We start from the raw sequence: 24,306 nt of genomic DNA on the forward strand, positions 1-24,306 counted from the left end.
TTTGTTTATATACGTATATCTATATATAGCTTATGGTATTTATTTATGATTGCTGTGGCTCAAGTCATTTATAGTCTTCTGTTCTTTATAATCTGTAATCAATTTCTTCAATAATCAGTACAAAATAATGTATAACATTTCATTTCATAACATAGCCTTAAAAAGGGCCAAAGAAGAAAGTATTTTAAGTGATTTGTCCATAAAGTTCCAGAGATGTTTAGCAGTATGACATCGTGGAAACTGAATTTATTAAAACTACAGTACAGTGACATTAGACATGACTTATTGACTAAATGACATCCGCTTTCCAGATCACAATTAGAGAATAGAATCTCTATCAATTAGATCAAATCAAATAATCAAGGGAAAGAGCCAGTCAGCAATTGGCAGAATATATTTATTCATGGTTATTAACAATTTCATATTCTATGTCAGTCAGCAATGATCAAGAATAGGAATGACTTGAAGATGCACAAATTAATACAAAACACTACTTTTCTAGCCAAATAAAGAAAGAAAAAGAAGATGAGGAAAAAATTAAAATAATCACAGATCTCTAAAATATTTAAACGTCTGCGATTAACTTGGCCAACATCCTGCCACAGGGAGGTGCTGTCACACCATCCAAGAGCCTGCAGGCTTGTAGTGTTTCCAGCTTTTCTATCCAGTCTGTAGTTCAAATTTTCAAGTGCGTCATTGACAGGATTCCTCAGAAATAAAAAAAAGAAAAAAAAATTATGTTAGACCAGGAGTGTCAAACACATTTTGTTCAGGGGCCACAAACATCTTGAGTGGGCTGGAATGGTAAAATAGTACCATAATAATTTGAAACTTTTATGTTTTTCTTTGTTGTGGCGTAGGGTATAAGTGATGAAAATGTCTCTATTTGCACAAAATCCAAACAATTACCGTAATACCAAAAATCACAACAATTTCAACATAAAGCCAATTTTAAAGATACCATCTCGCGTAAATTACAGTGAAATGTCCATGTCTTTACAAACTCACCCTGACGGCATGGCTTTTACGGCAAGTTTCCTAGTAGAATTGAGATCACATCATTGAAAGAAAGCCTGCTTTTATTTTGAATTTGTCAGTTGTTTTAGGTCATATTTAACATTGTCAACAAATAAATGACACCATAGAGTATTATCCAGACTATAAAATACACAAAGGAAAAACTTTTTGTTCTGAATGTGTTGTGCTTATACAGCACATAATAATCAATTCTAAATCTGTCACCATACAAAACTAGATTGTGACATAACAGTATTGCTGAAGAACAATCATTGTTGAACTGGCTCTCCTCTGTGCATTGTACAGTTCCAGTGTGAGCGTATTAGTGACGGTGTTCAGGTTTATGGTGGCAGAGTTGGGTCGTATGTCAGACTTGAGGTGAGGAAATGGTCCTGCAGGCTGCCGATCCCATCAAGGCCTGTGCTTGAACAATGCCTCCACTTTAAAACAAAAGAGACAGAAAAGTTAGAGACAGAAAAATTCCTTCTACAGACGTGTGATGTTATCTAGACCTCGTTTACTTGACGTTTCCAAGAGAAAATGGAAACCTCATGTTTTGAGTGTCCGTTCACGCAACTATAGGTTCCAAATCCGCCGTCGCAAGGCAACTTTTTGAAAAAAGATTTTTTTCAAAATTGATATCACTGTGGAAATGGAAGAATGAAGTTTTTCAAAACTGCTTCGACTCCGTCTCCGTGTAAACAGAGGAAATCGTAGCTTCTCTGAAACGCTGCTACTGCGCAGCAAATGTTGCGCACATGCACGAGTAGATGGCAGCCTCCAGAGTGTCATGACGCCAAGTCAGAGGCAGAGTAGGGTGGTTCATGGCTCAATCATCCTAGATAAAAAAAAAAAATATATATATATATACACCTTGTACACCCAGGTATACATTGGGCTACACCACTGACAATTTCCACGTTTCAACTCTCTCCATAGTCATTTCACCTGAAATGATGGGGTATTCATAATATTTTCTCTGTTCATGATCTTGATTCCATTACAAACTTTACTCAAAACCCTGGCTGTAATACGCATCTAAACTTTGATCCCGTCATTGGTGCTCGAGGTACATCTGTGGATCTGAATTCGTTCTTCGGGTCATGAGGATTGTGAGTTTCTAACAGAAGAAAGTTTTTTGAGACTTTCTTTTTGTTTTGGGAAAAGACAAGTAACGATCCCTACTTGGGTTTTACGGACCAGAACCAGTTTTGCATTGGTGGAAATTTAATAGAATCGAGTTCATGCCTCAGGGAGAGCTCTCATAAATTTCCACTATACGATGGAATATTAGCCTCGGCGTCTGGTTCAGCGTTTCCCTCGAAAACACGGATCTGAAGAGATGGTGTGAAATATAAAATATTCAAAATTCATTCATTCAAAAGTTCTAAATTCTTACTTGTGTACTCCTGAGGGGACATCGGAGCACTCATGACATCATTGAAATGTTTCAGCCAGTCCTGCTGGTCGCTCTCTGACTCGCAGGTGAACAGGAAGTAGCGCTCGGGCGTCTGTATGGTGATGCCGTACAGCCAGGCTCCGTTGCAGTGGGTGCCAGCGGGCAACCCGGGAGAGGCATTGTAACCGTGATCTCGGTTCCCCAAGAAAGCTTCACCTTTTGCAAAGGCGTCCTTCAAACATGGAGGACATGAAGGACAGATGTCACCTCTTCTTTTGGAGATAAAGAAAGCTATCGTATCAAAGTTCAAATTTTGCATTGCTATAGTCATGCTTTAGTTACATCACAGTAGAGTTAAAAAAAAAAAAAAAAGAGAGAGAGAAGACAGATTACAGTGAATACAGAGGATTATAATAATGTCTCAGACAAAAAACAAAAACAAAAGAAAATGCACCAAAACAAAATCTCTGGGCGACTTAGAAGTTAGGCCCCGTTTACAAAGTTTTCATCTGGAGTTTGTAACCGAGAAGTGCTCAATACAAACACTGCTTTGTTGTGCTTGAAGCTGTTATCCTGTGAGTTACCTATCAACCCAGGCTGTCGTCTGTCGATTCCATTGTGGCTTCGGGCCGGCCATACCTCTTCCTGTCACAGTTTCAGTTCGAGTGTTTTTTGATTGTGAAACTGTATTCATTGACGCCTTCACTTTCTTTGAACTTTCCCCAGAGAAAAGACTGACATTTTTAAGAGTAATGATGGTCTGTCTTCTGTTGCTTTTTTCTTTCCAATTTTACAGCAACACACAACTTTCTGCAGTACAATACTGATCAACTGATTCTCACGAGGATATGGTGCCATAGTGTGTTGCTGTGCTTCTTCTATGTAGGCTGTAAGTAATCCTGAAATGTTGGAACATCTGTAGGAATTAATAGCACTAACTTTCATGGTTTGATCAACCTTCACTGCCACAGAAAAGCTTTCAATGGCCTAAAAAGTTTATTAAATTTCACTTTTGAGTAACCTCTGGCAGTTCACCATTTACCTTTGTACTATTTCAAGCTATTCATTGGACTTTAACAACTTGAACTGCAATAAATTATTGTAAAACCACATTGTCTGAAAATTTATGACCCAGAGTGTATGAAAGTATTAGATGTGTTACATTTTTCATCGGTGTTTGACAAGAAGCAATAATTCCCAAATTAGTCTATGATATCAGGTCAATGACCTCAGCACAGTGGTGTAGTTCTTTAACAAAGAAAAAAGATCCGTTTTGAGACATGTGTGATTGTTCTTCCTGTTCCTTTATTGGTTTCTGTGCTTCCCTCTCAAAACAAAGACATGCTAGTTTGATTTAGTGCCTCTGGGTTGGCCACATGTGTTCAATGTGTGCATGGACCTTTGTGTGTCTTTGTGTGTGATCACCTAATGGATTGGTAGGGCCCGTTTACATGACGACATGTTTACACGACAAAAACAAAATGCATCATTTCGCAGTTATGTTTCAAAAAAGTTTTGCAGTTTTATTTCTTCCTACCCCTTTCCAGACATGTTGAACTGGATTTAAGTACTAAATATCTGTATGTAAATGGTTTTACTTCAATAGCACTTTTCAACTGCTTGAATGGTCCTAAAGAGCATATTTTAATCACACGCACACACAATGGAGGCAGCTGTCATGCAAAGCGTCTAATCCATCCATTGAGAGCCATATGGGGATCAGTGTCAAAGGACACTTTGACATGTAGACAGGTGGAGAAGTGGAATCGGACCAACAGGGCCACAGCCGCTGAGATGTAAATGCGCAAGTAAATATGTTTGAATAGATAGGCCTATACTTAGAGATTTTGTGTTTATGTACGTATTTTAATGACACAGACAGACAGACAGACAGACAGACAGACAGACAGACAGACGCATAAATTAGTTATTATCCCACAGCTTTGAGTGACCTCCTCTACACACTCCCAATCCACACTGTATATCAACACTTCCTCTCCCTTTCATCCTCCTGACACTCTCGGGAAAAGTTGGACATTTCAGTCACTCAGCACCTTTGATCATTGCATTTATTATTAAACTTTTACATCAGCCGAAACAATGAGCTAATCTGATGTGTGTCTATCCCATAATTAGGCAATCTGTGTCTCCTCATTGTTCGAGCCTCTGGCGAAGTCTACATGGTAATCATTTCAGGAAATGGGAAGAATCCTTTTCTGGCAGGAAGCTCTCAACAGCAGAGAGTATAGATGAAATTAAGGTTGCACATATGGTTGGCAATTCTTCTTTACTCTAAGAAAATATATTCTGTGAGGCCATGGCAATAAATGCCATATGTGTAATTAAGTTAAACCAGGAATGAAAGGACCATATATTTCTTCTCCCTTCTGAGTCACGACTTCATGTTCCCGACATCGCCTGCTTAATCTAATTCACTTGATGAAAAAACACCCTCCCCCACTCTGTGTGGTGCTCATTTAGATCTGTTTAGAGCACAAGCATCCCATCAAGGCACTTTCGAAATCCCCGTTTGGTAATGTGTGGTTAAGACATTCAACACAGAAACTACAGGCCTGAAACATCAAAGTCTCTCTGATGTGTGCAGACATGCGTAAAAAGAAGCCCTACCAACGGGTCTTTGAAGTACATGAGTCGTCTGTGGTCCAGGGTGAACCAGCGCTTCTTGAAACCTTCCGTTTGCTGCGTAGAGAGAAGGAAACACAGTCAGAGGTGTGGCCAGTGAGACACAGGGAGAGAGAGAATCTGTACAGTGAAACACAGAGCGCCATTGTGCCTGTGTGAAACATGGTGTACATCTGGGGTTTTCATCAAGAAGTGAGTCATGTTTTGCTGAGGTTAATGATGTGCGTCAGAAATTCACACATCAATTTACTGACAGCTCATCTGAGACTGTCAAATGTAAGGGGGCAGATCGTACCTTTTCTTACTTATGCTCTGTGAGATCACAATGAAGGTACAATAAATCTGATCCGACACTCAGAAAATAGGGGGCGTCATTGTACCTGATGGTACATTTCCATGTACTGGTGGTGACGCCTTCCAAGGTGCTCCTGACAATAGCGACTTGTTCATACCCTCATGGTAAAAAGGTTTCATTGTATTTATACATGTCTAGTATTACAACTTCTTTCATCAAGTATACTCCACGCCACCAAGAAGAGAAACTTAAAAGTTGATATTTGAAGGTTATTATGACACTATTTTGCCAGTCCAGACCACTCGAGAAATTGGGCTTTATGTAGCTTCTGAACTAAAATGAGTTTAACACACCTGCTATAGATCATAACTTGCAAACTATTGAAAGATTTTCACTTCATCTCGTCTGTCAGTAAGACTATTCTTATGTCAGTACACAATGCTGTCACATTATTTTCGATTTGGGAGCCCTCTTTTAAATGTTTATTGCTTCATTTTTATAATACAGGCATATCATTTGGAAACTTGTCACAGTGAAAAGTTTCCAACAGCATGGCATTTCAAAACCCACCGCAACAGCAACTATCCAAGAAAGTGACACGGTGCCTTCAGAGAATTTACTGTAGTTGCACAAAGCAGCTTGAGCTCCTCGCTGAGTCAAATAATGAGGACGCTCAGGTCCCCGACTGCTGCCAAATCGTCCTCATGAAAGTGTCTGATACTCTCATTATACCATAAGACGGAACGACTGACTGTTGCTTTTCTCATTTTGCCAGTTCGCCCCTTCCACAAATATGTCTCACTCGTATGTAAAGGAAATGAATTACGACACCCATTTAGCAGACGAGTCCTTCAAGAAAGGTTGTGAGATCTCTCATCTCTCAGCCTGACAGAGAGATTAAACCAGCAATCCGTGTGTGTCTGAATGCAGAACCTGTGACGGTTCTCCTATATGTAAGCTGATACCAAAATACCAGTGTGCCTTTGAATGACTGTGTCTTTGTGTGTTTGCCTTTGAAACTTGAGAATTGGAAATACAAGAACCTCAAGTAGGGATGCACAGATACTAGTATCACGCATCTGGCCCGATACTGCACGTAGTGCTCATTGATCACACACACACACACACACACACACACACACACAAAAGAGTAAAGGCCAATAATCAATTAATAAAACTGACAGGTGGGCTTAAAAAATCTAATACAGACTTTTTTCTGACCCTTTTTCATACCGCAAGATTCTCTCACAAGAGCACATGCAAACTTGTTAGGCAGATGTTTGGTGCGTGTTGATTGGCCGCAAGAACTGTCTCTCATTGTTGGCATAGCATAGCGGTCCTTTGCTCACACAAAAAAATTTTAATAGCGAGAGGTTTGCGTTTCAGGACAAAAATGCATATGTGAATGCTGCAGCTGAACGAAGCTGAACTGTAATGCTTTAAACTGTAATGCTCCCGGCTGCAGGGGCTCTGCCTTGTGATCCACAACGCGGAGCAACGCAACCTGGAGATTTCAAATGAAATACAGAGGCCATTTGTAAATCAGATGGGTTCAACGTTTATATTCGTCAAGTCAGCGGGTAGCCACGGCTAGATAAAATGCTGAAGAAAAGCCACCCTTTAATAACCGACATTGCATAATGCTGTAATGCAACAGATATATACATTTTTTGAACATTTGACTGTATTTTTCCACCAGAAAGTTTCATAAAAATTGGCTCCATGTTGAAATTGTAGTCATTTCCTGAAGTAATGGTTTTTGTAAAATTGTAGACATTTTCATCACCCCACAACCACGAAAAACTTCAAAGTTTAAATTCAAAAGCTCGAAGGGCACTATTTTACCAGTTCGGTAGGGTGGTCCTTATTTATGAAGTTTTGAAAACTTATGGTCTGACCCCCCTAAAATCCTCCAATTGACCAAAAAATGTGATCTGCAAAGTTTCATCAAAATATATTAATATTTAGAGGTAGCTCAATGGACTTGAAGTTTGCTTAGTTGAAGCAATTTAGGCGTTATCTGCCGGATGTATCATTTGCTCCTAATGTGCATACACCATACATGGCCTTGTCAAGGAGCTTCAGTCACATATTTGTCTTCCTGTATCAGAACAACTGCAATCAAAACTAATATTGGCTGTGCTGAGATAAATTTCTTAAGTACAGAGATGGATTTGATGCAGTAAGCATGTACCATCGATGAGCGCACGATCAATGAATCAGGTTGTCAGAGACTTCTCTCAGTGACAAGCTTCACTCATTTGGCTGTTCTTCAGTGTCTCTGGCCAAAATGACCTCAACAACAAGAAAACTGTTTTTGCTGTCAACACAAGATGACATTTGTGGTGCCAAATTACCCTCGAAACAGCACGTTTTGGGTCACTTTCTCTACTATCACCTTCAGCGCAAGGAGACTGTAAGGCAAGCAGCAACTCTTACTGTATTGAAAATTGAAGAATTTTGGAACAGGGCAAGAATACCCACAAGACATAATCAAGATGTGATCAAGAAGGTTGAAAAGCTTTATGCAGAGTGGCAAGCATTGAAGAAAAATGCAAAACGAAGATCGAAAACACAAATCTTAAAAGAGGAAAATTTCACCTCCGACTTCAATGATCTTTTTGATATTGCACACAGAGATGCAATGACTCTTATTGAAATTCCTGAAGATAGAGAATTCCTGCTTGCTCAAAGAGAAAAGGGGCGACGAGGTTCAATGATTAGTGTTGATAAGGTCTTGGATAGAAAAGAAAGGAAGCGAGAGGAAGACCAGATGAAGGAAATGCAACGTCAGCAAAAGTCAGAAGCCAATGTTGCGCTGTTAAATGAAAAGGTCACTCTAGAAAGTAACAGTTGTTCCTCTGAAGCTGGAGATTCTGACTCTGATGAACCTATCCCTGGATGTCCTCGGTGCAATGTGTAGTACACATGATAACTGATATCAATAAAATATTTTTCTGTCAAATAGTACATGGCTCTTTTCTAAAGAATACTTTCACAAGAAATGCATGTGACTGGTGGTTTTGTACATGCTGCAAAGATGTTACTAAGTATTGGCAGTATATTTGGTCTTTTGCAATCATTTGATGACTGACAGCAACAATGAGATATACTTGAAGGCCTTTGAGCTACCTCTAAATATGCATAGATTTGTGTGAAACTTTGCAGACCTCATTTTTTTTATCAAAAGGATAATTGGAATTGGAATAATTGGATAATCTGGGGGGGTCAGAGCAAGAAGTTTCCAATTTTTATTTTTTCCCATTGCATAAGGACCACCCTACAGTTCGGTCCACTCAAGATGCAATTTGGCTATATATAGCTTCTGAACTAAAATGTGCTTGACACCACTGATGTATATGGTCTATCTTTAGATGAAGGTTTACCTACCCTCGGTCCTGTCTTTTCCATGTATCCTTCCTTGAGAAAATTCCTGGTAAGTTTGGGTACCAGCTGAAAACAACGAGCAATAAAATGAGGTCACTTTTTGATATCTGAGAAGCATCTGTTTGGGAAAAAACAAATAGAAACACTGAGTGTTTGTTTACCTCGACATCGGTTGCCCCAGGAAAGGCAACTTTCAGATAGTGAAGCTGAACTGCTCGGATTGAATTAAACCAGTCTACGATCTCCTGAGGTGGGAAAAAAAGACAGTGTTTTCTTCATGTTTTGGTGACTTCTAGTCATTTAGACAGGATTTATACATTATTAGCAGTTTGATTTAACATTTATATGCTTTTAACAAACAACCGAGTTTCTTCCTTCTTATGATCCAAAGTGCAAACTTTTTAAGAAAGAAAAGTATAAAATATTTCTTTCAGAAAAGCAACCTCCCAAATGAGATACTATTCTATGACTGTGACTCAATTTTTCCCAACAGACTCTCAAGTCTCAGAAGTCAGAACGGCACAAATAAATCCTTCCCCCTGATGGCAACACTGAACTGCTTCATATATTTCAGCATGTTTACAAGTGACACAGAGTGATGGGTGTTGTGCATCAATGTCATCTGCTAATGGATTCTACCGGCAGGCACAGATGGTTTTGCAAAGGTTTTCAGACTCGCCCACAACAACAAGCTCTGCTGTATTTTTAATCAGTGGCAGTATCTGATGGGGACGGCAACTAAAGCTGTTTAAATTAGTTACCTGTGAAGAAGAAGGTGACTAGTCCTATAAAACGACCTGAGCGTCTGAATTCAATCTCGCAGTCCCACACAGCGTCGGTTCAAACAGCAAAGAATTAGTCTTGCAAACACTGACAACCTGACAGAGAGGCCGACCTTGCCGCTGTCGTGATAGACAAAGATGTTCCGGGTGCTGTAGTCTTTGAGGTAGGTGATCTGCAGGCCGTTGGGGTTTCCGATCTTCTCCGGCTGGAAAGTTGCATTGATGGTGTTCAACTTCATCACGGCTTTGGGTTCCTTAGCCTGAAAGAAAATGGATGAGGAAAAGGAAAGGTCAAGTGAAATATCTCCATCTATTTATATCCACTTGTGGAGAAATACATGCAAGCATTTTAAGACTCACTGCAAAAAAAACCCAAACTGGCCTTAGTGGTCAATCAGATTGGCAAAACATTTCCACAGGATGAACATAAACACAGTGCTTTCAGACAATCTCAACAACTTGTGAAGAGGCCAAAGACAGCACGGATTTCGTATGGCGTGCACACACACACATGCACAGATAACAAACAGCGCGCTATAAAGATAAACAATGGCGAGTAAACGGATATTTGCATGGACAGACGACAAAGTTGTGGACCGTGCTGCACATGTGCAGTAGCAGCGATTCAGTGTCCACAGAGATGGAGGTGGAGCATTTTCAAAAAGTTCCACCTTGGGAACTATTTTCAAGATGATTGAATTGAATTTCCGCGTAAGCGCACAGGAAAATAGTTTTTTCGTTTTAACGTGAAAGCGTTGTTGTGTAAACTGGGACCACAAGAGTCCTGAGAACTAATGATGCTTTAAGTATGTTGAAGTCCACTACGCTATGTTCACTTGGTTGTGTGGACCAACAGCAGGACTGACTTGGGGTTATCTGAAATCCATTTCACCAAGTTATTTAGGGTTGTTTGTATTTTTGACCTTTCTTCCTCCGTACAAAGGTTTTCTTACATGAATAGAAGCAGGTCTTGTTAAAAGTTAACACAGTTGGGAATTGTTGTAGGAGATGATATACCTGACATTCAGTCTGTAGCCATATGATCAATAATAACTGATGATTTACAATTTCTTGATCATCCTTTCATCATTTGTCTTTTAACATGTGATAACATTGGGATATTGATTTCCCTTGTGATCCACAAGGAAATGCGTGATATCCCAGGAGAATATGGTCTCGGATTCATGCCAATCTGGAGGCCGCCATTGTCGTTAATGTTCTAATTTCATCTTTTCGGAACAATTCATTAGAACCGCGACAACCATGTGCACTTCTGTTGTCCACACAGAGATGGAGCCTCGGCAATTTCAAAGTTGCGTTTTCCCCAGTTTACATGGAGGTGGAGTCAGAGCGCTTTCAAAAGGTTGCGTTTTCAGTGGCTCTGAATACTGTTGCCGTGTAATTAGCACTCAAAACACAACAAAAAAAATCTGTGTTTGTAACTGAAAATGTGTAAACAAGGCCTTCAGAGTGGAGGTCTCTCACACTCAAAGCTGAAGTAATATACTGTACACTTCTCTCACGGGGACTTCGACGTCAATAAGTATTTCTCTCCGTCATCACTTCTTCGAGAGTCACGGCAATAAAAATTACATTTTAATAAAACAGTGATTGATTCTTCAGCCACTGCAGCTTCCAGCCACAGAAAATCCAGCTCAGTAGCCATGAAAATAACATCAGGGGCTTTTATCTGCACATCAGCGATAGCCATCATTTCTGAGAAGCGACACTAATCCCAGCGAACTGCCACGCTTTGAGCCGGTCTGACTTGAATTGGAATGGGCCACTATGGAAGCTGAGTACATGTCTGTGTGTTGCTTCTTTTTCTCAGTTTTAAGAGAAAAACACCCACAGATTTGGCAATTTGCAAGAAATTTCACGTCTGATTATAGTTACTCGTGTCTGTCAATGCTGAAGCCGATTCTGGCTGACGGGGTTCGGCTCTGGCTTTGACTTGTACCCGGTACTTCACGCGCATCCTGGCTCTTCTGAATCCAGCGAACTCAGAGGCTTCGAGAGGCTTCGAGAGCCTGGAGCACCCGAGCGGCAGCGGGTGACACTGTTTATGTTTTGTCACTTTTATCACAGCCCTGACGACACTGGCATGCAGGTTTGGTTCTGTTTTTGCCTGTTTGCTGGAAGAATCATGCGGAGAATACAAAGTAGAAAGAGAAACATTCACCTGTGAGGGGAAACGCTTCGAAAATGCATATTTCACAAAGCAGAGTGACAGAGTTTTTCTTTAAATATGCTATTCCCAGTTTCCCTGAGCTGGTTTTACTGTGACTAACAAAGCACTCCCAGCACTTCCAGGCCTAATTGGTTTGGGTGGTGGGGCTCCGAGTGAATCCACAGAACAGACTGCTGGTTAAGCTTGTCTGAGCACGCTCGAGCGCTGCACGGGGAGCAAGCATTTACTCTGTTGTCTCTTGGCAGGTACGTTGATTACAAAGCTCAGTTTCTGTGTACATGCGTAAAGTCTTCAGCGCACTTTGATTAAAACCTTGTTTACACAACATTGTTCACAAGTGAAAACAGACAAATTTGCGTTGTGTTATAGGGGTCCATTTAAACAATAACAGTGCTAAGGGGAAAACGGAACTTTCAAAAAATGCTATGATTCCATCTCAATGGATACAGTGGAAAAAACACTTTATGAAAACACAGGCACTTGTGTCTCCTTGGAACCAGGGGAAAGCGCAACTTTTTGAAAATGACCACTCATGTTACCATGGAAATGGGGGAGAACACAACTTTTGTTGGGGAAAACAACAAGGGGGAAAAAGAAACTTTTCAAAAATGCTAAAACTCCATCTCCATGGAAACAGGGTAAAATGCAGCTCTTCTGCAAAGTTTCTACTGCACATGTGCAACAATGATGTAGTAAATAGTTTATCTGAAAGTAGATGATCAAAAACAATAATGGTGGCCTCCTGAGTGTCATGTCACTTAAGTGTGCATTGAGATGCATGAAAAGTCAATTTAAATGCCGCTCACGTCATATTTGGTGAAATACTTCAGGGTCCCCTCCCTCTCCGAGAGGACGAACCGCCTGCTCAGGAACTGCCCATTGTCCCGCCCCCTCTTCAGCAACATGCCGTCTCGAGTTCCTGCAGGATAGGGTAGAAGTGTTAGTTCGCCGCATGCGTGTGTGCGTGCGTGCGTGTGTGCGTGCTCACCTTCCTCATATGTGAAGCGCTTCCCGAGCTCGGAGAACTCCTTCCTCTCGTACTTTGCTCTGATCCACTGCTCTCGCAAAACCCTGAACACACACAGGTAGTTGAAATGTCAACAGAGCAGTGGGGTAAGATGCTACAAGTGTTGACTTTGAGAGAGGCTGGGCCGTGCATGCAGTAAAAGGTGATTAATTAGGATGGAATTTGAGCAGGAAACACCTCTGCTGAAGCGGCTTTGCAGCTATTTCCTTCATTTCAACATTAAAAATTCTGCTCTTTTGAACTAGCAGAGAATGGAACCGTATTGCAGTTCTGTCAATCTTTTACAATTTGTAGACTACTCATGTTGATAATTTGTCATTTATTATGCAGCCTCAAAGGATATCGATCGCTGCTGTTATTTACGACTCATGGTAAAGCCTAATTCTTAATTACTCCTCTCTCTATACAAACAGTTGAACAAAAGTTTTCAGATTTGTTTGATCCAAACGTTTGTCAGATAAAATCTGGATCATGTTAAATAAATTACACAACCAGCACTCTAAACTTATTACGCTTCTATTTCAAAAAGTGTCAAATTAATAATAAAATAAAACAGAAAAAAAGAGAAAGAAAGGAAAAACATCACTTTGCTTTTGAGGTTTAGCCATTAGCAACCAGGATTTAAACAAAAACAATTATTCTTAATTTATTTGCATACTTAATATTGTCCAAAAATGTGAACGTCCCTAAAGTCATGTTAATGTTTTACATACGAAATATAAATATACTGCAAAGATGCTAGAACATGTTTATTAATTTATGTAAATGTATTTATTTTTCTTTACTTTTTTCATTTTTCAGTCATCTTATTTTTAGTTTTAGCTATATTATAATTTCATCAAACTACTTCCACTTTCATCATTGTATTAGTGTGCTGAATTTTGTTTTCAAATATAATTTGTACTTATCCTTTCTGATATTATTCTCTTATCATAATTCGTATGTGTTTCAAATTTATTTTATCATGTGTTTGCCATCAGTTTGACAGTTTTTGACATTTCAATACTTTATCTTTGTTCACTGAGTGTTAACTGTTTAATCCACTTATCATGCTTGCAGGTTTCATTATCAATCCGAACTGAGCTTTTAAATCCCTTTTCACCCCAATTAGGATCTTGAGAGAAAGGTCAACGTCTTTCATAAGTCCTTAAGTTCTGCGATATCTACTGGCAAAACAAGATCACAAATGAGGAGCCGTATAAAAAGACGGACCGTATGAATATGTCTCTTGAAATTAAGAATCACAGGCTGCGATGACTTCATGGCTTTTTAAGGATGCTGAATGACAGGATCCCAAATGTTGCCATGAAATGGAGAGAAAGAACGAGAAGGAGGAAAAGAGGCCAGAAACCACCTGGGTAAAGACTGAAGAAAGAGTAAGCATTTTATATTTGTGACATTTGTTGTTCTTCTGTTTGACTACAACAGGAGCGTGAGCGGTATCCCGGTTTCTCAACAAAAGCATTTAAAAGGTCCTACTTCATTTTCTGCGCAACCCAAGATGACTCTCTCTTCATGGAATATTTCTTTCCTCACATTCTTAACATTCTTTGCGTTCTTGTGCGGAAGCGACCTGGCACATTACCACAGACTGGGATACAAGAAGTGTGTGCTGCTCTCCTTTAAAAAAAAATCTTTGACACAAACTTAAAATTTTACATTGAATAGATTGAAGAGTTTAAAAAAAACAACAACTCATCAATAGCTAAATTATGAAAAAAGCATCATGTCAGAAAATTTTTGCATCATCAATTTTCAACCTTCAGAGCTTTCAGGATGATCTCTCTGCAAAAATGGATTTTAAAACATTTTAAAACAGTGCTTTGAGGGGGAGGAGAAAAAAAAAATCAACATTTACAAAATCAAACAGGACTCACTATGGAACGAAACAGCTGTGTCCAAAGTCTGAAAGAAGTCGGCAATCACTCACTTTGCTACAGACAATCTGATGTAGTTTGCATTGTGATGCACCAGAGGGCAGTCTACAAATTCACTACCATTACCTGATGCACCACTGACTGACCAATTAAAGTGTATTCTAACTTGAAAAGGAGCAAACAAACTCGACAGCTGAGGAGCAGCATGGGGAGGAATTTAGGGTTTGAGACCTTAGAAAGTCAGAGGCTTCGGCCCAGCAGCATGATGTTTACAGTGAAAGCTCATCAGTTTTGGTTTTTTGTTTCAGAAAAGTGGCGCATTTACACTGCAACATTTTAAAAACAATGTCCGTTTGTATGGAAATAGCAGAAATGTGGAAAACAATATAGTTTTCCTGTATGTCCAGCAGTGGGAGCTGTTTTAATGTAATAAAACCAACTATAGCTGCAGGCAAGCAAAGTGCATTTAAACAGTCTTTCTTCATTATTTTATAGTCCACTCAGTATCTCCTTGTTTTCCACTGGGAGTCGTTGAGTATGACCCTTGACCCACAACAACTCCCCAGGAACTGCACTGTGTCAGCCCACTGCTGCCAGCATATACGGTTAACTTTGAATACAGGAAGTAGTTTCCCCAGGGAGACTGATACAATCTTCTTTTTTTTTTTTTTTTAATCCATCATGTTATTTCAGTGGTGAGTAAAACAATAAACACAAATTAAAAACATTCACACACCAAGCTTCTGTTATAAATACAACTAAGGGCAATGACATGGGTATAATGTGTGTGTGTGTTTTTTCCCCCATTCATTGAATCATTCAAGAGTAAATGATTAAACTACAGATATGAATATATGATGCAACAGAATGCAGAGCAATTAACACTTAACCCAGCAGAAATCACTTCGGAGCCAGAAATCAAAAGCTCAAAGCCCAGGCTTGACATCCCCTCTATCACAGACACGCCCTTATTGACTTGACCTAGCTTGAGCAGAACCTGCCAGGTGGCGCAGCTGAAAAGAAACACAAGTGAAGTCCTGCCAAAGGCGTGACGGGGACTGAATGCGCGTGTTTTTCATGGTGGAGCCTTTTGAATCGGTGAGCAGAAGAAGCTTTCAGCCTGCTCACCTTGGAGGTATTCCACAAACTCCAATCAAACACTAAATCCCCAAGGATCAGCAAGAGGTCAGGTGAAATGATTAGGCTTCACTTCCAGTAAATGAACCATTAAATAACTGCAGTGATAATTTAGAACAAGTTTTCAGACAGGGCCTGTATTGAGGCATACATGACAGTGGGAAACTTTTTATTCTCTCGTGATTCTCTCGTACAGAGTCCACGGAAAACACTATTTCTCGCAGTTCAGTCAGTCTTTCGTGATATTCATATTGGGCATGTTGATCAATTTACCATATATTGTGCAGCCTTCGTCAACAGCACTCCCCAGCAACTTCCCTCAGTCTGCCTGACCACACAACAGACAGGCAAACGATACAAAAAATGACTTCACTGAAAAATACACGAGCACTCGTGTGACATAGCACACTGTTTAATACCTCATACAAGTGTAATCTTGGACCCATCTGGAATTCCTGCACTATTACAATGATTTTAAATTATGGTTTCATGAAAGGATAATCATTCAGAATGCTCATATTTTGGATTGGAGAGTTTGATATTCAACCCGACTTCAATGCTGCATTGCAAAAACCTTGAATTATGTGAAATATCTGAAACAGTTTACTTTTCAGGTAACAACAATGCATGCAATAAACAGGTAGACTTTGCAAAATATTGGAGTGGGTACATAAAACCTGGCCATGTAAGAAGATATGATTACTCACTGGCAGTCTTTGTGGGTTGGTTTGTAGTAGTAGAATGGAACAGCAGCCTCGAATTTACTCTTCATCAGCTCGTTTCCGTTATCAGCCATGAACTAATGTAACACATGAAATCAAACATTACACCTTGGCTCAGTGGAGGACAGCTTTACGGTGGAATTTCTTCATGCGGAGGAGAGAATTTGGAGAAAGAAATCTTGAGTCAAGATAATAAATACACAACAAATATTTGAAGACAAAGGTGTGCAAAGAACCCATATCACGTATCATCTGATTTCCATGTCTCCTAAGGTGGGAGAGTAAAGTACCAGGCACGGATGAGCTGGCCTAATGTTTCAAATATGTTTCCCTCAGAGGAAAAATTCTGTCATTTTTAGGCCTTTGATCAGGAAGGATTTCTTAATTCAAAATTTCCCTCCACTGAAATACTGAGAGTTCACGCCTTAAAAGGTTTTAATATTCTTCTGTCTGCAGTTAAAATGTTCCACTGTAAGCACTATTTCTTCATGAGTGTCACACAAAAGTTGCTTCCACTCCATTTCCGTGGAAATGTTGAAACTTTTTGAAAATGCTCCATCAACATGGAAATGGGAGAAAACTTTTCTGAAACGCTGCTACTGTGCATACGCACCACAGCCGCAGTAAATATTCCTTCTTCACATGTGCAGGTAGATAAAACAATTAAAAAAACAATGGCGGCCTCCAGCGTGTCATGACTCCCAGTCCATACTCTCCTGGGACTTGGTAGTTTTATAGCTAAGTCACTGTCACAACAATCCAACTTCATCGTCTGTCCAAACTGATGTCTGTGTACTCGCCATGTTGTTGATGTTTGTAAGCATATTGTTCTCTGCGTGCATGTGTGTGTGTGTGGTCTCGTCACAAAAACAACCAACAGCAGTCAATTCGTGGCTTGGTACCCTAACGACATCATTTTCAGCATCTCTGTCATTTCCGTACAGATGAACATCGTTTTCCTAACGACACTTTTCTGAAATGAAAGCACAAAAACCACTCATAACTCAAACTAAAAACGAGGCCTTAATCGTATTTTTGTTCTATCAAGATTTTGACAGTGGTGTCTCAGTATAGAACAGAACACACAGTTACTTAAAGTTAAAGGAGTTCTTGTAACCAAGAAAGAAACTGTTATCGCTGTAATCTCTGAGGCCAAAAAGGTCAGTTGATGTGGGTTTTGTAATTGATTCTGGGTCTCTGTGATTTGGATGATAAAGTTTGATCTACTCTAATTTGGACAGAGCCACACAACAGATCCTGACACTTGAAAGGGAAGGACGTTAAATCTTGGTAGAAGGTGTTGGTGCTGGTTCTGACTTCTCACCTGGATCTCGTGGTCCTCCCAGCGGGACAGGCTCAAGGACTTGACCTTGCTGACATTGGGGATGTTACGGTGGATCCCAGAACAGGCCAGACAGATGAAGACCCCCAAGGTGCAGGAACCCCAGTCGGGATCTGCAGAGGGAATGGATTGAGAGATTAAGCGAGTGACAAAACAGTGGGGGAAGACTACAATGTGGACATAAAGACAATTCGACATCTTCGAGATCAACGCATTCAAAGCCTGCACCTGCGTGGGAACATTTTACAATGCTGTACTTTGGATAATGGCAACTCAAAGTAATTACTCGAGAGAGAAAAAGCAATTAACCCCAATCAATATAAGCCTTATGTGCAAAGCTCCAGGCTTCACCGGGATCACTGTCACAAATCTTCCAGGTTAACTTATCCGTCTCCTTCGTCCTCCAGTACAAAAAACGTGGTTGAGGCTTTAACCACACCTGTCTTATCTTCCTGGTGACCTCCTAAACAGCGTACCAGGAAGACAGTCATCATGTTTATGTGTGCGGCAGACAGAGAGTCTGCTTTATCACTTCAAATCTCAGTGCTTTTGTGAATTTCCCAAACCGTAAAAGGCAGATTCTGATGTGCACGGCTGGTTGCAGCTCATGCCTAAATTCATTGGTAGCATTAGAGAGGATGACAATGCAGTGATTTAGACATGCCAGTGGGCACACAAGGTCACTTCTGTAAATGCTCAACAATGACAAACCTAAAGAGAATGCCGTCCAACATCTTTCACTGAGGACTTTAGACAAACCACTGATCTTCTGTGTGTTTGACATCTGGTCCTGATTTGATCAACTAAAAGGCACATGAGGGGCTTGAACAACAAGAAAATCAACATTGCAGTGACAACAATCTTTACTATGCTTAGTTTACCATGTTTAGTCAAAGAAATGTCTTTTAAAAGACAAGAAGCTTGTAATAACAATAAAATTGAGGAAAAAGGTTGAATCAAATTTTCCTTGGTCATCCGAGCATAACGGTGGTTCCCTGAATGAACACAGGGCCGCCTCAACACCGTTACAAATACATTTGTAGAGGGGGTTGGAATGAAGTCATTAGGTGTTGCTTTGTTGTACCGGTTTCCCCCATCATAAATAATTTCCTTATTGCCAGCATCAATGTATCCATTACATGTTTATACCCATTTTAAAGTACTGGGAATTGCTTAGTTCCATTTAAATGTAATGTTACTTTTAATCGTAACAAATTAGAGTTCAGGAATTTTAGCAGCCATACAGAAGCCTCTCTGTCTGTTTATCCCACATGTTATATTGTCTAATCCTGTTAATACCCAGATTGTGGAGCATCTCCCTCATGCTAATTGATAACATTCCACTGTTTTACTACTCCAACACCACTCTTACAATCTCTTACTTCGACAATGAAAAAGTACTGCTTTAATTAAGACTTGTAGGGAGCTCGAGACAGGGTACCTCTGGATCTGAGGTAATGGTGTTTATCACTACACCAACAAAATTAATCAACAAACTTATCATCTTAATTTCTCAGCTTGCATGACACCTTTTCCCTCCTAGATGTTCCCATATTTTCCAGGCACGTCAACAGGACCTCCACTGTGCTCAGAAGGATGAAGATGTGTACAAGTCAGGACCTGCTCAGCTATGAAGTTTTCTTCTCCTGGTAGCCTTCGATCATACTCCTGCAGAGTTTCACCTGAGCTGGAAACTCCTCCCACTGAGCCTCATAAATCTACAAACATTTCCAAAGTATCATCAAGGATTTCAAGTTACACGTGTTGAATGATGAACCAGGAAGGTGTGGTTTAATGGCCATGTCGCCTCTAGTAATCTACATTCGACAATAACAGAAACACTGGAAGTCTTACAAAGTCTGACTTTGTCCGCCACTGAAACTGAACTTACCAGGCGCGCCGCAGTCTGCGCACGCGTCATTCCCAGGCTGCTGCAGGATCTCTCGGAGCGCGCGCGTGGATCTCTCGTTTGCAGACATGTCAGCGTGCAGGTCGCGTGTTCCTCCGTTTCTCGGGCAAAAACAAGGAGAGATACAGACAGGAAGAAAAGTCTTCGTGGGTGGGGGCTCAGCGTGAAAAAAAGGGTGTGTCGACCGGGGCTGCGCAGGTCCACCTGCGGGCAAGTCCGCACAGGTACGCGCTCTCAAAATAACCCTCCAAAAACCCCAGAATCAAGACCTTTTTAGAAAGTTTTCCAACAACAGTCCATCCGGGTTGGTCCTTTTTGCGATCAGACAGTATGTGAGGAGGCTTCTGTTGTTCTTCAGCCTGATCACTGCGGTCCTGGTGCCGATCTGCGTTACGCAGCGCAGGGGCAGAAAACACCCACAGTCAAAGGCACACAGGAGGAAGTGGAGTCCACACGTTGTTCCAACTTGCTTTTCCGCATAAGTGGAGGTTAGATTGACATGCAAGAAGTCGCGGAGCCTGCAGGTCAACATGAGAATAGCATAGTCTTACATTTAATACGGAATAGAGTAGAAGACTTTATTATTCCCAGAGTAGAGCATGATAACTAGCATTCGTGTCAGTAATTTGTTTTCCTTTTTTATGTGTTCAAACACCATGGTTTTGACATATTTTGAACAAATTAACAATTGAAAATTCTTTACAACATAAATACATATATATGTCTGTGTGGCTATCTGGCATTAATGAATTTCACAGTTTTACATAATTATTTCTGTAAAATGTGAACTTTTCAGTTGTATTCGGATTTTGTGAGATGCCCTCATGCAAATAACTATGCGCTCTTTTTTTTTTTTAAATCAAATCCTTATTTTACAACATGAACGTTCCGTTTTGAAATGGCATCTTTTAAAAGTCATTGTTCACTAGCATTTTTCTTTGTTTAAAAACATCAAAACTCAGACGACAAAGAAATGTATTTCATCATTTGCATGATTTCTCACGTCTTTTATGATTTCACTCCTCCGAGGGTGTGAAAAGTTAAAGCTGAGGTCAACAACCCGTGCAACACACACACACAAACACACACACACACACACACACACACACACACACACACACACACACACACACACACACACACACACACACACACACACACACACACACACACACACGCTTTGGAACATATGGTTCCAGTGTCGAACTGGGAAGGGTTTGTAACATAAAGCAAAAACTGATATGCTGAATGAAATTTAAATCAGTTTTCAACATAACAGGATTCGCACAGGTATCAAGATCCACCTTTGAACTTTAAGCTTGAAAAGCCTTAAAACCTCAACTGTTCACCCAGAAGAACCAAAATCAGACGAAGGCAAGTATCTTCGTCAGCAGAAAGAAAATATCAAATCTTCCATAGCTTGTACGTCAGCCTTTGGCCAGAAGGTGGCAACAGTTAATCACTTTTCTACCTGAATGAGCCAAGCACGAGACCTGTGCGGTCCAGGTGTGGCGTTTTTGACACTACACATTTACTGAATTATGACTTGCTGTCAGGAGAAACTATCAACCACCTCATAAAAAAGAATGAATGAATACCAAGCAAACTTTTCTTGCTCATTCCAGATCATTCAGTCATCATCATTTCTGTCAGTCTGTGGCTCTCGGTGAAGCTTTGATTTCATAACTCCTTCCAAACCCTTTTGAGTTAGATAAATATGTGTATGGATATATATGTATGATAGGAGAGGGTGTATATTTGGATAAAGATTAGAATCAAGGGGAATATAAATGTTTGTGTGTGTGTGTGTGTATGTGTGTGTGTGCGTACGAGTGCATGTGTAACGGATAAATAAAGAATAAGCTTGTTTGCTAACCCCAATGCCAGAGTTTTTCTTTTTCAGTTTCAGAGCTTGAGGTTAAAGAAAAATCCTAATTGATTTTGGTGAAGGTCTGCTGGGAGAATGAGAGTAACCCTCATACGTTATAATAACATTGAAACGATTTGCACAGACACAAGTGGATAAATACCACCATTGAGTTTTTTGGGTGGAGATTTTCTGATTGTTTCTAATCTTTCCTCATGAGTGATGATCCAAACCTCCTCTCATTCTCTCCTGCGGTCTTCTTATCCCCAAAGCTGAAGGTGACTAAATGCATAAGCCTCTAATAGAATGAAACCACCGAAACGGTGTTATGATGGCCCTAATGTATGGCTGTGTTTTCTCCCTTATCTGTTGCAACAATTCAGAGCTAAAAATGCAGACTGTATCTCTTTCCTGCCTCTCTAATCTGATGATTTATATGCACACAGTTGGTGGCATTTTGAAGCTCGCCGGGTATGACAGGGACTAAATGGCAGTGAGTCCAGGTCATTAGTATGTGTCTTGCTGGGCACTTCTGACATATCATGCCCTGACTGTGGCACTGCCTTGGAGTCTGGACTCACAGTCTATTCTGTGACTAAAAGCCATAAATTAGGCGACTGGAGTTGTTGAGGGAAGTTTAAATCAGCCCTGTGCGTCAGGCGCTAAACGGTTGTAGACTTACTATCTAAAAGAATTCTTTAGCTTTGACGTCAAATCTTCAGAGGTAAAATGACTATAAAAGTGTTCAGATACTCCCAGTGTATTGTCTTTTTTAGATCTCCGAGTTGCTAAGTATGAGCAAATATCAAGACAAATTGATGTCGTTTATGCTGCAGATGGCATTTTACTGCTTTACATGACCAGTCAATTTCACAGATTGATGGAACAGCTGTCATGCATGATAATCAAACACCACTGCAATGCAGGGTTCAGCATCTTGCACAGTGACACTTGGTCAGGCTGACATGTTGGATCAAACTGCCAATTTGGACATCATAAGATGATGTGCTCTACCGACTGAGGCTCCGTTTACACAACAACATTTTGAGTTAAAACACATTGGGTTTTTTCAAATTTTCTTTTCAGACAGGTTTTGTGTTTACACGGCAAATCTATGAAAAACATGTCAGATTACAATGAAAAGTTGCATTTTTAAAAAAATGCCTTTTTTGAAAATTTCTCCATTTATAGAGCCTTTTTCAAAAAGTTGCATTGTCAGTGGTCCATGCACTGTTAAAATATAGCACATTACTTTTTTGACTATTTCAGCATACTGAATGACGTTATGACTTCGCTGTAAGCCTTTTGTCTTTGTATGCAGCATGAAAGACAAGACTCAGATCACAAAGAAATAAATGTCAGGAAAACAATAGACACATTTGGGGCAAAAGCAAAACAAAACATTGTACTCACTTTACTGTGACGTAGTATAGTTTCTAATTCTTCAAGTAATTTCACATTGCACAAGAATACTTTAAACGTTGGCATTTCAACAAGAGAAATCCAAAGTCTGCATATATACAATTCAATTTTATTTGTGTAGCACCAAATATTCAATAGTGGAAAGGTAAACAAATCTTTTCACAGGAAAAAGCTTGCAGAACCAGACTCTAGGTTTTGTGACTCTCTGCTCAACCAGACTCAGAGGTGGAGACATTCTGCTGTCGTGATTGTGGTTAATAGAGAGAGACAAAGATATGGCAGATAGACAAATTGTGGCTCAGGATTCAAACACTGGTTTGGTTAGAAAAGCAGAACCCCCCCCAAAACCCCCCCCCCAAAAAAAACAAAAAACAAAAACAAAACAAACAGATTGTCATAAAGTCATAAATCTAATCCATTTAGAATCCCACTGTCAAGAAATCATCTATATCCATTCTCCGCAGAGCTCCAGAGTGCTTCCTCTTCAAGAAACTGCTGGGTTTGGTGAGCAGCAGCACTGTCAGTAACACCTGCAAGCTGAAGCTTTCATTGCAGTTCATCAAACGAAGAGTTTAAGGTTATCTGGAAGATGAAGGCTCACATTAGAAACCTTCAAGGTGAAGGAAATGGCACTTACAGCAGACAGAAAGAGGAGAGTACAGTCAAGGCCGTGTGTGACTGGAGGCTCATGGGAACACTGTCCAGGGGAAAAGCTGGACTCTAGGGATGCACAGAATGGATATAACTGAATAACAGCCTGGCTTTCCTTCAGATATGCTTTAGTCAAGCATGTGTGAAGCCAAAAGTGACAAAGATAATGACAAAGAGGACCTTGCTAAAACTAAGAAGCTAATAAATGTCTTTGAAATCAGACAAATAAATATCTCTAATAAAAAAAAAAAAAAAAAAAAAAAATATATATATATATATATATATATATATATATATATATATATAGATAGATAGATAGATAGATTATGGCTCTGGATCAACACAGAAGAAAGGGCCTGATGAAGAGAAACTGAAAATTCAACTAAGACGAAAACATACATGACAGATGAGTAAGAAATTGTGCTGCTTTGTCCTGATGCAAATCTTAAGTTAGTCAAACTTCTCCAGAACAGGACCAAAAGAAGTTTGAAAAGTCTGTTAAGGGTATCAAAAGAAGATGGGATTGTGGTCATCTCACTGAACTCAAACTGAGCTCCTGACATCTCATTATTTTTTCCACTTTGATTGGTTATTGTGTATGAACGCGTTGTCGCAAAAGACAAACCCAACCTCAGAAG

At 40.0% G+C, this 24,306-nt stretch overlaps 1 protein-coding gene across 1 annotated transcript; it reads right to left on the reverse strand.

The window, feature by feature from the left end:
- Window positions 1–440: 440 nt before the first annotated feature.
- Window positions 441–20,135, reverse strand: LOC308148363 (arf-GAP with dual PH domain-containing protein 1). Its single transcript, XM_080520273.1, has 11 exons — window positions 19,711–20,135; window positions 17,802–17,932; window positions 16,463–16,554; window positions 12,703–12,785; window positions 12,521–12,633; window positions 9,637–9,783; window positions 8,903–8,986; window positions 8,745–8,807; window positions 5,045–5,116; window positions 2,417–2,648; window positions 441–1,457 (listed from the first exon to the last, which is right to left on the reverse strand). Exons 1-11 carry the CDS (start codon window positions 19,796–19,798, stop codon window positions 1,429–1,431), a joined length of 1,134 nt encoding a protein of 377 aa, XP_080376399.1. The 5' UTR covers window positions 19,799–20,135; the 3' UTR covers window positions 441–1,428.
- Between the last annotated feature and the right edge of the window lie 4,171 nt (window positions 20,136–24,306).

This window comes from Blennius ocellaris (genome assembly GCF_963422515.1).
Source record: "Blennius ocellaris genome assembly, chromosome: 3".
NCBI lineage: Eukaryota > Metazoa > Chordata > Actinopteri > Blenniiformes > Blenniidae > Blennius > Blennius ocellaris.